General features: G+C 48.6%; 4 protein-coding genes across 4 annotated transcripts; 1 reads left to right on the top strand and 3 right to left on the bottom strand.

Moving 5' to 3' along the window:
• The first annotated feature begins 29 nt into the window (after nucleotides 1-29).
• Nucleotides 30-1,290, top strand: C8Q69DRAFT_294176 (vacuolar ATP synthase 16 kDa proteolipid subunit). Its single transcript, XM_028627062.1, has 7 exons — nucleotides 30-108; nucleotides 171-235; nucleotides 357-369; nucleotides 513-642; nucleotides 732-888; nucleotides 956-1,059; nucleotides 1,122-1,290. The coding sequence occupies exons 2-7, from the start codon at nucleotides 219-221 to the stop codon at nucleotides 1,181-1,183; spliced, it is 483 nt and encodes a 160-aa protein (XP_028484128.1). The 5' UTR covers nucleotides 30-108; nucleotides 171-218; the 3' UTR covers nucleotides 1,184-1,290.
• A 511-nt stretch (nucleotides 1,291-1,801) lies between these two features.
• Nucleotides 1,802-3,593, bottom strand: C8Q69DRAFT_470349 (hypothetical protein). The gene is made up of 2 exons (XM_028630827.1): nucleotides 3,056-3,593; nucleotides 1,802-2,971 (listed from the first exon to the last, which is right to left on the bottom strand). The coding sequence occupies exons 1-2, from the start codon at nucleotides 3,408-3,410 to the stop codon at nucleotides 2,250-2,252; spliced, it is 1,077 nt and encodes a 358-aa protein (XP_028484127.1). The 5' UTR covers nucleotides 3,411-3,593; the 3' UTR covers nucleotides 1,802-2,249.
• A 725-nt stretch (nucleotides 3,594-4,318) lies between these two features.
• C8Q69DRAFT_470348 (G protein complex alpha subunit GanA) lies at nucleotides 4,319-6,452 on the bottom strand. Its single transcript, XM_028630826.1, has 7 exons — nucleotides 6,430-6,452; nucleotides 6,246-6,352; nucleotides 5,836-5,997; nucleotides 5,578-5,762; nucleotides 5,352-5,515; nucleotides 5,042-5,300; nucleotides 4,319-4,979 (listed from the first exon to the last, which is right to left on the bottom strand). Exons 3-7 carry the CDS (start codon nucleotides 5,963-5,965, stop codon nucleotides 4,638-4,640), a joined length of 1,080 nt encoding a protein of 359 aa, XP_028484126.1. The 5' UTR covers nucleotides 5,966-5,997; nucleotides 6,246-6,352; nucleotides 6,430-6,452; the 3' UTR covers nucleotides 4,319-4,637.
• Nucleotides 6,453-13,216: 6,764 nt separating this feature from the next.
• C8Q69DRAFT_293947 (phytanoyl-dioxygenase family protein) lies at nucleotides 13,217-14,597 on the bottom strand. The gene is made up of 2 exons (XM_028627061.1): nucleotides 13,619-14,597; nucleotides 13,217-13,547 (listed from the first exon to the last, which is right to left on the bottom strand). Exons 1-2 carry the CDS (start codon nucleotides 14,411-14,413, stop codon nucleotides 13,422-13,424), a joined length of 921 nt encoding a protein of 306 aa, XP_028484125.1. The 5' UTR covers nucleotides 14,414-14,597; the 3' UTR covers nucleotides 13,217-13,421.
• Between the last annotated feature and the right edge of the window lie 143 nt (nucleotides 14,598-14,740).

The raw sequence follows: 14,740 nt of genomic DNA, 5'->3' as shown, positions 1-14,740 counted from the left end.
ACCGAGACGGCAGCTGGTCAAGCCAGCCTTGGATCTCCCCGACGCAACAACGAGCGTCTTCGTCCTCGACCTCATCTCCGTCTCCAACCACCAGCCACATCTTCATCGGTACTGTCGCGATCGCACCAGCGGCTTTGTTCCTTGCATCTCGCTTATCATCATTCCCTCAGAGCTGTTGATCGGTGATATCGACCCGTATCGGTCCTCTATCCCTTAAAATGTCCTCGGATCTCTGGTAAGCTGTCACTCTCCCCAGGTGCACGACCGTCGTTAGTGCCGATACCCTAGTGGAACATGAAGCTGCTGTTGGAAGTTTCCTAATTAATGATCGTATACTAACATTCTCTTTCAATTAGTCCCGTTTATGCGGTAGGTCATCCTTAAACCGTGCACGCATTGCTCTTGACGCGAGCTCTCCGATGGCAACCGGCTCTACGGCTCAGCCAGAGCACACTCGCCCATCACCCCCTCTACGTTATATGCGAACAGATGACTGATGACTGAGAAAATAGCCCTTCTTCGGCGCCCTGGGCTGCACCTCTGCTATCGTCTTCACTTGCTTCGGTGCTGCCTATGGAACCGCTAAGGCTGGTGTCGGTGTCTGCGGCATGGCCGTCCTGAGACCCGACCTGATCGTTAAGAGTATGTCGGATACGTTGTTCTATCTCAGCCATATGATAGAAACCAGATGGATGGCAAGCTCTGGAGAGTGGATTGGCTGACCATCACAGACATTGTCCCCATTGTCATGGCTGGTATCATTGGTATCTATGGTCTGGTCGTTTCCGTGTTGATTGCGAACGACTTGACGCAAAAGGTTTCGCTGTACGCTGGTTTCATCCAGCTGGGAGCTGGTCTCGCAGTCGGTCTTGCTGGTATGGCGGCTGGGTATGTCAATGATCGAAACTCCGCAAAGTTCCAGTGCTATTTAAGCTAACAATCTGGCCTTAACCAGTTTCGCTATTGGTATTGTTGGTGATGCTGGTGTCCGTGGAACTGCGCAGCAACCTAGACTCTATGTCGGAATGATCCTGATTCTCATTTTCGCTGAAGTCTTGGGTACGTTTACTATCTATCTGACCTAGCTAATCCATTATCCATGGTAATTCTAACTTCGACAGGTCTTTACGGTCTTATTGTCGCACTTCTGATGAACTCCCGTACCAAGGAAGCCGTGTGCTAAACGGGAAATATCCTGTTACGGGAAAGGGCATAGTGAGGAACGGAATCGCCTTGCCATGTCCATGTCCCTTTTAGTTTTTCGTACCCGGTATCTCAATCAGCCAAGTATATGGCCGGGAACAAGGTAGCTCTCCTATGCGGAAGCTATCGTATGGAGGAGTGGGGTGAAGGGGGTTGGAATCAGTTGTGATGAATGAGCTGATCTACGAGAGTACATGTCTGACGTGACACTCCCGATAGATAGATATACTGCATGGCCACGGTTCGCGTTTGGTTTTTTTCTCCTGGCCGGCGATTCTGGACTACGTCATACACGTCTCACGCGCGAGGCCTTTTCTAGCCTCATTTTCTCTTGCTGTCCATTTTATCGCACGTCATTTATCCAAAATCGTCTCTTCTGCTATGCTATATGTAACTTTAGCCCTGGGCTTGCGGGCCGTGGTTTCCCTAGTTGTATCCCATGTATAGCTGTAATGGTATGCTCTATTGCCTGTCGGGTATAACTCTCGCCGCCATAGTGACGCTTGCAAGATTGTAAGAAGCTTTCTACGAGCCGTTAAAAGAATACCGCATCTACGAGTATTAAACGAACGTGTATAGACGGACAACTTCACAGTATACAGAGATCTACCGGCTTGGTGATTGAGATAGCTATGAATGCCATTCAATGATTGAGATAATTAAACAAAACAGCAAGGAAACAACTGAAACGAAAGTCCGATACTCTACATGAGGTTATGGAAAGCGGATCATTGGAAATGTAATCTTACTGTGTATATATAAGTATGAAAATACGATTTATATTCGACGACTAGAAGATCGGATAGGAAGAGAGGGGGAAGATGAGAGAAATATGATGACTGAGACAAAGCGAGCATGAGCGGATGAGGGCTATGCGAGACGTGGACTAAGATAAAGATAGGTAGGGTCTGATGCATGGCCCCGAAGTCGTTGAATAACGCTGGGGGGATGAGAAATGCAGGAATCCCATAGACAAATCACAAGACAGGAAAAAGAGAAAAGAAGCGCAGAGACCGATGAGAGAAAGCGTAGACGGGAAAGGAATTCTAAGCCTTGTCCAGCTTGCGTCTCAGCGTTCTCGTCTTGCGCATCAGCTTCTTGTACTTGTGCTTCTTCATCTTCAGCTTGCGCTGTCTCTTGACGCTGATGGCGTGCATGGTCCGGGGGTTACGTATGCGCTCCATGTAGGTGCTGCGAGAGCCGTTGGGCTCTTCAATGGCAGCCTCGCCATCAAACACACCGGGAGCTTCCATCTCGGTCTGAACAAAAGGCGTCGTGTGAGCCTCGTACGTCCTCTGTCCATCGGCGTCTGTGGACTCACGGATCGTCAGGACCGTCGAGTAGGTCTGAGACCTGGAGGGCTCCTCAGCCTGGTTCAGATCGGCCGTGTTCATCTCGTCCAATGGAACCGGGGGAGGAGGAGGGTGGAATGGGCGTAGCCGTCTGGTCATCTCTTCGACGGAAATCCTCAGCTCGTGCATAGGAATACCATCGAGATGGATGACCTCGGATTCCGCATTGTTGGCGGAAGCTTGGCCGAGAGCATGTCGGAGCTCATCCTGCTCTGACGCACCGAACTGCTGGCCATGCATGACGTTCTCCATCGAATTCACGGCGGATGAAATGGTGTGGATAACATCATCGGGACCGGCTCTTGACGCCTTCTTGGAGAATATGGCATCGAAAGCTTCGGCATTCGAGGTTGGAGGAACGGTCGTGGTGACGGAAATAGGCCGGTGGATGGAGAAGAATGAGGCTATGTGAACGTCTAAGGTTTCACGGAAAGTCAGCTTACAGCTATTCTCCAATAAATGCAATGACCAAGAAGCAATATCAGAGTAACAAAACTAACCATGAGGCTGGCGATGCTGCGTCGAGGGAACGCTGGGGAGGTTCAGGAAAGCAGTGTTTTCGCTGGACTTGGCAGAGCCATGTCGGCTGTTATCTCTGCCCTTCCGCCTGGAAGATTTGCCTTCACGCTTCTGTCCAGATGGACTCACTCCCTTAGCCGGAGTCTGAGAGGTATCAATCCGGCTCGAACCATCACTGGGGGGCACCGGAGGCTTCGAGGACGAGTATCGGCGCTGCGCTTGACGCCGGGTCGCGGTAGCAAGCAGTCCGTTCGATGTCGATGTGATAGCGGGTGTGACAGCAGGAAAAGGCACGGCTGGCGACCGTGCCACACGGAAGACTGAGGATGCGAGCATCCTGAGGCTTTGGTTGTTTCACAGGCGAGGAGAGATGCCCGTGAGTCTGTTCGGATGAAGTTGGTTTGAAGTCGTCAAACCCGAAGGCGAACTTGAGCCGGAGAGTCAGCGGGCGCAATTATTATGTAAGCGCCATGGTCTCGTGCGTTAACGTTATTCCGCCTTGAACTTGAAGAACGTCGATCATCAGACAGTTCTCCGATGTGAGCCTTTGTCGAATATTGCTCATTTTCAAAAGAGGAAAAAAAAAACATCATGTCCACTACTTTGGATACTGCGTATTTGGAACCAGATATTGTTTCAGTTCAGTTCGTGCGATCACGTGAACGGAGGACCTCCTACAGACAGGTATGTATGTATGTACGTACGCCGAATCTAGGTAACGAGTGAGAAATTATTGGTATCTTGATGAGATTTTTGCTTTCACTTGCGTCTAATGCATAGTAAACCATAACTCATGCAATAAATTCCATGAGCTCTCCTGATCTATCTGGAAGACAGATAGTCGGGTAACTGAAGGCCTGAACAAGCGGACAAAGGGAATTTCTAGCCTGAAGCAAAAAAAAAAAAGGAAAGGACTATAAAACGGAGATATACTCCAAAAAGACCCGGAACAGTGCAGATGACCTCCCCATAAGGCCGTGACATTGATCAAAAATGAGGCGGAGAAGAAGGAACTGGGGCAAAATGTTTGAAAAACATAAAACAGTAAATATCAATACCATGGCCAGACAACCTGGGAGAGGGTATCAGAGGGTCGCGAAGAGATAATATAATTAAAGCAACAGAGTCCGTCCGATAGAGGACGGAATCATGTATCTTCCACTAGGGACGAAAGTTCGTTGCTGACCGCCAGCCGGGGAGAAATTGCTTCGGAGGATGGAGAAAGATCCTGTGTAAATGAAGAGAAAAAAAAAAAAAAAAAAACGAAGGAAGGTCGTGAGAAGTCAATATACACATGGAGGAATGAGATGGGTGGTATAACATGATGGGCGCAGGAAAAATGTTAGCCCTAAACGTAGGAAACAGTGTCACGGCGCTGAAAGAGAAGAAAAGACGAGGCACCTATATCAACTGGTACACTCCGTCAGACACCTTGAAAACAATTCCGAGAAAAGATATGGTCGGACAGTAAGCTGCTCACATCCCGTAGGTGGAACGACAGACAGCTCAGCGGGGCAGATTATTCTGGGAGTGATTACGACATCCACATTTGCGGCGCCGTGTTTATAGGATGAGTGTGTGCAGGTTTTTCTGAATGATCATATCCTGGACAGAGTCCATGGTGGCGCTCAGCAATGTCGTGTCGGTGGCGTTTGTATAATGGATGTAGATTTCACGCTCCGGCATCCGGTTGATCCCACGGAATCGGTCCGCAAAATATTTCGCGGCCGCATCAAAATCCGTATTTGATCCACTATAATCAGGGAAGTGCTTCGATACCGGCGAGAGAGCGAGCTTGGACTTGAACAGATCGATCTTGTTCAGGAAGAGGATAATCGGCTTTCGCTTGAACCATTCTCCATTCACCAAGGATTCGAACAGCATCATCGCCTCGTGCATTTGATTCTATCCAGGGATCAGAAACTTCTATACGACGTAGGGTTTCCATATAATATGTGTTTACTTACCGCCGATTGATCCTCCACGAGGCACTGGTCATAACCGGACAGCGCAACCATAAAGAGGAGACACTGAACACCTTCAAAGCAATGAATCCACTTCTTGCGCTCTGACCGCTGTCCTCCAACATCCATCATCCGGAAGTTCATCTGACCCAGCTCGAAAAGGGTCTCCGTTATTCCGGTTGTCCGTAGACGAGAGTGCAGCATGTCCTGGTTATCGGGAAGCCAGCCAGGTTCGAAAATACGATCCAGAGAATTGTAGAAGCTGAGTCGTCAGTCATCGAAGGACATCGAGCGAGGTGGCCCTGTAACTTACTAATGAAGATTGTCGTGTAAAGCGAATTCGTGTCCTCGTGCAACGGCCTTTTGAACGCCCTCATCTGCCCACATTCCTTCCATGGCATCCTTCACGTTGCGATCAGAGAACGCTTCCTCCGAGCTTACATCGGGTTCCGTCTTATCGATCAGTGCCGCGAATTCCTTGAGAAAGCAGTGGTTAGTCAGGACCATCCCACGGCTAACTGGATATGACATCCTCCTACCTTGGCTTTGTCACTTGTAAACTCGATTCCCTCTGTTTGCATGATTTCCAGCAGGACCTTAAAAGCGACGATCAAATTCGAGTAAATCACAGCACGGTTCTGGCGACGTTCATCGGTAGGGAATCCGCCTGAGTGGATGATTCGCATTTGCTTTATAATTGTCGACTTTCCCGATTCACCGGCACCTATGACACATTGTCAGCGTCTTATACGGTTGACTCTACGCGCGACATGCGCCGGTTATGCGCGAGTCCTTACCAAGAAGTAAAATCTTGATTGTGCGATCCAGCGTCTTCTTGTCATTTCGGATTATCTTCTCAATCTTGGCGTTCTGTTGCACGGCCTCCTTGTCATCAGGATCCATTGGCTTGGAGTTCATACACCCCATTTTGGCGAAGTCGGAGAACGAGGACGACTATTCTGGGTGCAAGTGGTCAGTCAAAAGGAAGATGCGAATTCTCCAATACCGAACCATCCAATGTAAAACCCAACCGTATGGACAACGGTCTCCGGTAGGCGCAAGAGAGCGAGACACGATCCTAACACCTTCCCAAGTTGACAGATGGCAATTGAGGTTTGGCGCAAGACTAGCAAAACTTCAGGTCCATCGCGGAGTATTCCAGTCCATCCGGTGTGCAGCGTAGAAGGAGAGAGCCGGAGTCGCTTACCAACGAGAACGAGAGATGGCAGAAGGGAGTCTGTGTGACAATACACCTGCTGACAAGCACATTAACACCAGTCCGGAATCATGCGCAGGAGCAAACCTGGAGACTTACTGTACGTAGGGATAGGGAATGACCACTCAGCAGCCAACCAGACCGGCTTCGATTTGGATGTAGGTATTCAACACACGGTCTTGTCCACTGTTGGCCGCGCGGCGGCTGTACCTTTCTTGAATTAAAAATTGCAAGAAAAGAGAATAATACTCTGACGAATTGGTGATCCGGCCACCGTCGTAGGTCCCAACCTGGTCTCCGGGAGGTTGGCGGTTGTCAATGGCGCGCAGAACAAAGGGATGCTGTTGTTTCCAAAATCCGAGTCGACGCGGGTTTCTTGAAGGCAAGTACTAGGGGATCGATCTAGACAACCCAAGTGGCTTGAGATTAACTAGATCCAGGAACGAAGTCTCGCAACGTCTTCCGTGCCGATCCTTGATCTGTGCGAGTCGCGAGGAAACGAATTCCGATCGAGATTATTCGGAGAGGAAGCTGGTTCACAGCCCGGACTCTCCAACATTCACGACGACCCAGCCCACGCAAACCAGGACGAATGGGGACCAGAAGCGAAAGGAGAACGGAGAAGATAGACGAGAAGAGAAGAACAAGATCAGCTTTTCCCCCTTCGTCTGATGATGCCGAGAGGAACAAGCGGGGACTGACTGCCCGCAACGACGGAGTTCAGATCGATTTGAGGCATCAGGGCAGTTTAGTCAGACGGCGCACCGACACTTCGTAACCACTGTTAACGAGTCATTTACTCTACTAACTCTAGTGATCTCTTTAGTTCTCTACCGTGCTGGACCCGAAGTTCCAGTTCTACTCTACTTTTGCCTCTCCACCTGCCACTGTCCGCCAGAACAGCCCCCTGGACGCGGGACATTGGACTGTCTAACGGCCCCCATCCCGGGATGTTTCCCTTGTCGCGGGCATACCGAGGCTTCTAGAGCCTGTACCACCGCCTCTAGAGCGTCCTAGGAAGGCGTCTAAAAGCACCTAAATGTCGCCTCCAGGCCCCGGAAGCCATGATTCAAGTCTGCTGCGGAGCCGCCGAGAAATGCTAGCATTAGTCTAGCGGCCCACGCGCAGAAGCCGTTTCTTTCAAAGACAGCACCCGGAGCCACGAGGCATGAAGGACCAAAGTCGGCTCAGTCGATCCACTGGATGTTTGCTTCCCCTGGCGGGTGATCAGCGAGATTGCCAAGGGGTTTCGTTCTCTGGCCACCGCAAAGAGGAACGAAAGATTTCCAACTCTTGTCCTGGTCTGTATTACGGTGCACCGTTCAAGCGGTATACATGGACAGGCAGAAAATACAGTATCTCCATGCGCAGGCTCTAACTTTAAAATTGTTTACGAGATGCACAGACGGCCGATGATGGAGATTCTTCCAACCGGGATCCCTGAACCAAGGGTTTTGGTGCAGGATGGGGAAAGGCGAAAGGTGCACTGATCATCGGTGGGATGTGGCGTGTCATGACTCGAGAGCTGCTGGACTCCGTACTCTTCCTGCGGAACCTCGCGGAGAAATCGCATCCTAATAATAAGGATCCAAGAGTGAGAGATCAGGGTTGTGCTGCACTCCTATTCCCCGAGAAAACACTACTAGTAGTGCTCAGGGGGTTGGTGAATCTTCATATTTGTACCGGATTAGAGTACTACGAGTACGGATAAACTCGTCTGCCATCCGGCCGAGGTATACTCCAGCTCTTCCATGATTAAATAATTTCAGCTCTCAAGATCTGCTACTTGAGCTGTCATTCTCGTTTCAGACTATCGTTCTGTCTCTGCAAGGTTGCGTTTCGGATGCAGCTCGAGTTTATCCGTGGAACAACCGTGGAAGATTCAGAAGAAAAGTCCCAATGGGTTTGGGGGCCACGGCTCGGGACTTCTATTATCCTGTTTCAGGTCTGCGACGATCGCAGGGTTCTCTTCTTTTCGGCTGTCAAGGGTCAGGGGTATCTACAGTGTCAACCACGACAAAGAGCGAACCAGCCCCAGCTGGCGCTTCTTATTATTTTAGGAAACCAACCATCTGGCGAGACGCAGTCATGGCTATGAACGGGAAGTAACTGCCGACTCCGTCCCACAATGTGCCGTCTGAATCTTGGTAGAGAAATTCGTTCTGGACCAGAGATCAACTCGTTCAGAATATCAAACCGATGCTGCCCTTTTGCTGCGATTTCGATAACAACGAACTGATTTTGGATGCAACTCTGTGCATTCTTGCGCACTATCCACGGCAATACTGGACCATGAGGATCGCTTTCGAGCTCCTGTCTATCCTTTCATGATCACCGACTTGCATACCGAATAGAGAGGACTAGACTACGCAGTAGCGCCCGCTGAACATGGACCAGCTCGGTAATTAAATGTGGTCCATGGGTCGAGTGCCAACGGGCCGGGCCAGGACCACTGTCGTGCAAATTTGGCCAGTCGAATCCTTCAAGGGAATGTGCTTTTTACGCAGAGCACGACGTACCGTATTTTGGTATCTGGTTAATATTACCGAATATTTTGTGCGATGGCGGTTATCGTTCTTCGTCACAATTTCGCAACTGCCTTCCGGCATCCTGGCCCTTGCTCAGGATATGATAATCGTCATTAGAAATATTGCTCGAGCGCGTGTCAGCTTACTACTCCGTACATGCAGTGTTAGATATGTACCAACAAATCCGCAGGACGCTCAACAGCTTTCTAATTTTGATTCGATTCGAGTTCCCTTTCGCTGCAGGACGCACGGCCATGTGAGAATTCTGCGGGGAAGTACCGGCTCGAGTTAACATCGCTTCAGCCGTCGCGCATGTCTGATTATGCCTGATCCCCCCCCGTGTCATGCTGAATGGAGGAGGCTTTGCATTATCTCATCTATAGATCTACACGCGTTACCATGTAGACTGCAGCGGTGAAGTCACGGAGCAGATTTCGCTCTCTGCTAGACGTTTAACCTCCGCGCCGTCTCGATTGATTCCCTCCTACGATGCACACCATCATGATGCTTTAAAGTACATGGATGGATTGTCTTATTCGAAGGTCGCAATTCAAATAACTAGATCAGGGTTGCAGCATTATTACGCAATCTACAACACGAATGCTGTCAAGCGTCGACGATCATGGCCACGATTGTGTCTGTTGGATCCAATCCATCGCTTCCAGAAACGCGGGAGAATTCTGCGTGCTCTCGCGGTCCCGCTTTTTGGCAGCCAGGAACTTCCCTGCGAATGCTACGGAGTAGTCCTCATCATAATCTCACGTCTTCTTCAAACGCCGACTCTGTTATGCCTATTGCACGCCGGGTAAAGCTCGTGCTGAAGCTTGTCTTAATCGATGGATCGCGGAGCGATAACCTTCGGGAAATGTCCGGCTACAATAATAATAATAACGTCGGTGACTAGCCTTACAATTATTGGAAACTTCTGCGGACTAGATACTGCCCACGTGGCCAGCCTCGAAAGATTGCGTACTAGTTAGAGGAAAAGCTAGCCTATCGGCATTGCTGTGGCGTTCACCATTGCCCAGTTGTGAGGTTATTCGGTATGCGAATAATAAATCAAGCTTGACCTGGAAGCTTTTTCTCGCGCTGAATATTATTATTGTTTATTAGATACCATATTCTACAGATACAGACAAGTGTGCAAAAAGCCATCGTATGGGCACCTGAAACAGCCGAACGGCGATCCCTATTGTCGGAGCAAGGCTAAAACAAGCTCGCTATCTGGGGCCCTGTTGGGGTGGCTTTCTTGGTAGCGTCCGGCGCTCTTGACCGGTTTACCACACCGAATTAGATAGGGTAAACAACACCAAAGGAACTAGTTATGCTAACCAGGTGGCTCAGTTATACTACAGGAGGAAGATGACCGGTCTCAAACCGCCGGCACGCAACTACATAGAACAGAGATATCAAATCAGGTATGTGCTGTGCTGCTCGCCTTATCACGACGCGCAGGTTATCTACAGCCGAAATAACCGTGAGTTTCAGGGGAACAAAGTCCGCCTCGTTGACTGAAGTACTCCGTAGAAGGTCCATTCTAGCCTAGATAACCTGTTGAGTCTTCATGGCCGGGGCATTGGAAATGAGAGCCGGAGATCCTCAATCCCACAGCAACCGGAGAATCTGCTAGCAGTAACGGCTTTCTACTACTGTCCTCTCCACGAACCGCTTCTCAGGAGAACAGTTAGCTTGCATCTAACTCTGGATAATAATAATAATAATAATGCTGCCGAGGTTAACTTGCACAGCTCAACGGCATAGCACAATAAAGGGGCAAAAACAGTGTGGCGCCCACTGCCAAGTCTGCTGGTGATAATCAGGAAACGAAAACTGAAGCAGAGGAAGGCCTAAAATAAAGAGAGCCAATGGAACACGATTCTTCTGGAGTAGAAAATCCAACTCGGTTCCGAACCGAGGGTCTTGGCTATCCATCATAACTCTTTCTCACTTCATCATATGTTGCACGAAGAAACCGAGGTCCTTGCTTATTTTTGGTTTAGACTTCGACCGTCGTGTTGTCCGGTGAGTCTATGGCACATAAGCTGAGCGCCACGAAGTTGGCATCGATGTCTAATCGAGTAATAGAGTTCAACCTCCTGCTAGCAAGCTGTTGATCGGGTCAGGGTCCTCGACAGGTGATATTCGCTTTCATTATTCCTGCATAACATGATTTCTTCTACGGAGTATTCCCTTCCCGATTATTCTCTCCCACCGTGCAGCTATTATTACTCTAATGCCAGAGGCATGTGAGGCCTAGCAGGTGTCGATCATTTCGCAGGCGAGAAACTCTAATAATGAGCTATGATCGATCATCTCTGCAAGGCAAATCTGCAGAGTCCAATAAATTAGTTACCTTACCTGGATCGGGCGTTAAATTGGAGCAGGTCGATGTCCTATTGGGACGATTATCCATAGATACCAAAGGCGCATCGCGTGTATCCGAAAACAGAGAACTCATCTCACCCAAGTAGTCCTCACGAGAGAAATCAGAAATAACTAATGATATGCAGCATATGTTTACCACTGCTATCTAAAACCGGATCCTGGAACCGACGGGATTGATCTCCGCAAATAGGTTGTCGTTACTATCGTTTTTTATGTTTTGTGATTTACTACTAGTGTATGCAACTACGTGCATGTCTTATATAGTCTTCTAAAAACCTTGCATATTCTTTTCTTTGATCGGATATTCTATAAAGGTGCATTGTTTTCTTGTACTGTACTAGGATCTGCAGCCAGAAGCCTACATGCTGTACCTACTACTACCTAACCTACGCTTTAGACCGAGTGCGGTCGAAACTCAACCTGCGAGGGGCCAAAAAAAAAGCTTGAGTGCTTCCTGGTAAAGTAAGCAACTTGCAGTGTGCAACTCTAAACTGACCCCTTGTTGTTATTACGCCTAGCCATGGGATGCCCCAAAGAGATCGAAAAATGCGCAGTACATATGTACTACTATGACCATATGTATGTAGCTTGGTATCAACGCAGATCACAGCTAGGATTTGCAGATCCCTGCATCTTTCAGCTGGCCCCATTGTTGCATTGCATTGCATTACATTCCATATGCAATGACACGTCTAGAAGAATACATAGGCAATCAAAGAGTGACTGGATCGCGTCATATCTTCCACTACTAAAGTGGTTTAAAGGATCTTCATAACAGCAAGGTTATACGCAGATCATGACTCGATCTCGAAAACTGTAATACCGACCCAAGTACTTAGCTGGGGACTGTACAGTGTAGGGTAGCCACGTGGGGGCCATATGGTATCTTACTCTAGGGATCTGACCCCGCAGATACAGCTGAACCTTAAAGTCTTAAAAGTTGACTGTTGTGTAGTATATATTTAAATGCTTACTCGCATATGTCCTGGATGAGTTGTTCGAGAAACTTTGTTCGTGGCGTGGATGTTGAAAGAGAGCTGAAATCAGCTTGTGCGCCACGGTCGTATCTAGGACCCTAGTTGAGGCTACTGTCCCGGATTAGGAATGTATATTGAACCAGTAGCTCTTTGAAGGAACAAAAGGGGAACAGAATATGGAAAATAAAAGACAAAATCTGATCCCTGCTGACTCTAGCTACCTGATATCAGAATTGTCGTTGAGGACCCCTGATATAGTTGTCACACCTACCATTTCATTCAAGCCTTTGATCCGGGTTTGATAAAGCATGCATAGGCCGAATAAAGAAACAGCTGCTGACAGATATCGCTGTTGGGGCCCTTGAATTATGAGTATGCTATCCGATATACCTACACGTGGCTCTCCACATGCTCCCCATGAACCACAGTACACTATCCGTGACTTGTCACCCACGGGTTGCGGGTGAGCCCCCTAATCACGGATACTGGTGCGAATACAAGATAGGCCGGCGTTCCGGAGTCCAGCGCATTGGTCTCATACCCAGGCTCCTCTCGGAAGATCTATGCGACGGAGCCGAGCTATTCTGTCTCATATCAGCACAGGGCTGAGTTTTCGCTACTCTGCCATGACCATTTAGAGGAAAAAGAGACAACGAATAGACAACTAAATAAAGTGGTTCGGCAGGAACTAGGATAGACGCCTTGTTGGCAGATGTAAAAGTAACAATGTGAGCGATCGGCACTTTCTTTATGGCTGTACAATGACCCTACTAGGGCCAACAGCAAAAAGTCCCATGCAGCTAGCACATGGTTCTATGAGATCCGAATATAATGCAGTAAGTCATGATTCACTTATGCTAGTGGATAAGAGCGAAGGACTATGACGATCATCTAGAGCGCTAGTACCTAAACTGCCGATGCTTGAGGAGCCCTGGGAGAGCTCGTCGGGTCATTGAGACAAGAGCTGAAATGTCACACACTGTGTAACATGTTCGTTTGCACTGCATACTGGATTGTGTGGAGGGGGAGTATGAGAACTTGAGCACCTGGGTCTGCAGATAGTATGCTGTTGTATATTTGAGATATTTTAATCTTAAGTCATAAGGATCATGTTGTCTATTACCTTGCTATTCTCCACTATAACCATTGACTGCAGAGACAAATCGGCAGGTACGAGTAATATATTTTGTATTGTCGCAATTAAGCTCGTTTCCGGGGACATGACAACATGAATCTTGTGCCAGAAGGTAACACTCGGGAATGAAGAAGCGTCGCCGCTAGACACTCGCACTGAAATGAAAGTTGTCTCTATGTTGGTTGGCCTGTACCTCCTCATCGCTGACGAAATTTGCCATGATCTCAATATCATCATGGTGGAAGAAGTTCATCATACTCTCAGGAAGCTTAGAAAAAGGCATGGTTAGTTGAATCTCCTACACAGTATATCCCCTTTACATATCGGAATTGGACACACCTTCAATCGCTGTGTATAATTTGGATACCACCGCGCCTGATAACCCAAGGCAATCATGATCCGATGCTCATCACTAGGGTTCGGCATTCCTGCATGCCATAACCGCAAGTCTCTCAGCGTAATACTGCCTTTCTTAGCGTGGACCTGTACTGGCGGGCGCACCTTGCGGCGCTCTTCGAGCTTCTCTATCTTCACGTTGCATGTCATTGCACCTTCCGGAGTCGTTTGCTGGTCAGCAGTGGTAGTGATTTTGTGAGTCCCCAACCAGAACTCGGTGGACCCGTTTTCTGGTGAGAAGTCGGTCAAGGGCACATTTGCAATCGCATAGAAAGGAGCAGTCGGGTGCCCGCTCCAGCGGATATCCTTGTGGACAGGCTGTCGCAGACCTTTTGTATTCCCGAGGGCGTTGTTTCCCGTAATGAAGTTCCAACGAGGCCGCGCGCCGAGGTATGCGTTCATCACTTGAATAACAAATGGATTCATATACACATCCTCGAAGATATACTCGGGTTTCAGTGGAGCGCAGTGCAAGATGTTAGATCGCACACCGTGGTTGAAATAAGCCTTTGAACCATAGACCTCTCGTAGTACATTGTCTGTATCGTCCTGCATGTATTTGTTGATCTTCTCGACGTGAGCCACATCGACGACGTCCTCAAGCACTATAAACCCGTCATCGTTGAAGCGCTCTAGGATTTGTCGGAGAGTCGCTACTGAGTATTTTCCCTTTGCCTTTTCCGCTTCAGATAGAGGGATAGAGGCGGGCGCATCTGTCGGTGCTGATTCTAGACCCATTTTCCACGAGACGTGAAGAGAGACAGGATTACCAGAAAGATGAACGCTCGAGCTTCTTCATGGAATCCTGTTATGGGGAAGTATGTAGGTAGATTTAATAACCACGGGCATAATCCATAACCGCTTTAGTTAGTGGCGCGAGATGCCGACATGGAACTACTCGTTATCGCTGGACACGTAAGGCTGTCTGATATTGGCGTTTTCGCTAACTAATTTCATTCGCCGAGAATGCATAACTACGATAGTGTAAGAGAGACTCCAAAGATAAGCATGTTCGATTGGTAAAGAACCACCTACTGCATTAAGCAACGTCTAATCGGAGATGTG

This window comes from Paecilomyces variotii (assembly GCF_004022145.1).
Source record: "Paecilomyces variotii strain CBS 101075 chromosome Unknown C8Q69scaffold_7, whole genome shotgun sequence".
Lineage (NCBI taxonomy): Eukaryota > Fungi > Ascomycota > Eurotiomycetes > Eurotiales > Thermoascaceae > Paecilomyces > Paecilomyces variotii.
Note: the sequence above shows the minus strand (reverse complement) of the source record. Positions and strands in the feature narration are given on the sequence as shown.

Bases quoted from the DNA above. Each gene is read 5' to 3' on its own strand.
- C8Q69DRAFT_294176 (XM_028627062.1), top strand. The intron at 889-955 runs GTATGTCAATGA...GGCCTTAACCAG, and splicing joins CTTGCTGGTATGGCGGCTGG to TTTCGCTATTGGTATTGTTG. The intron at 1,060-1,121 runs GTACGTTTACTA...TAACTTCGACAG, and splicing joins CATTTTCGCTGAAGTCTTGG to GTCTTTACGGTCTTATTGTC.
- C8Q69DRAFT_470349 (XM_028630827.1), bottom strand. From the start codon at position 3,410: ATGCTCGCATCCTCAGTCTTCCGTGTGGCACGGTCGCCAGCCGTGCCT. The intron at 2,972-3,055 runs GTTAGTTTTGTT...GTGAAACCTTAG, and splicing joins GCAGCATCGCCAGCCTCATG to ACGTTCACATAGCCTCATTC.
- C8Q69DRAFT_470348 (XM_028630826.1), bottom strand. From the start codon at position 5,965: ATGGGGTGTATGAACTCCAAGCCAATGGATCCTGATGACAAGGAGGCC. The intron at 5,301-5,351 runs GTAAGTTACAGG...CTGACGACTCAG, and splicing joins TTACACGACAATCTTCATTA to CTTCTACAATTCTCTGGATC. The intron at 4,980-5,041 runs GTAAGTAAACAC...ATCCCTGGATAG, and splicing joins TCGTGGAGGATCAATCGGCG to AATCAAATGCACGAGGCGAT.
- C8Q69DRAFT_293947 (XM_028627061.1), bottom strand. From the start codon at position 14,413: ATGGGTCTAGAATCAGCACCGACAGATGCGCCCGCCTCTATCCCTCTA. The intron at 13,548-13,618 runs GTGTGTCCAATT...CCTTTTTCTAAG, and splicing joins ATTATACACAGCGATTGAAG to CTTCCTGAGAGTATGATGAA.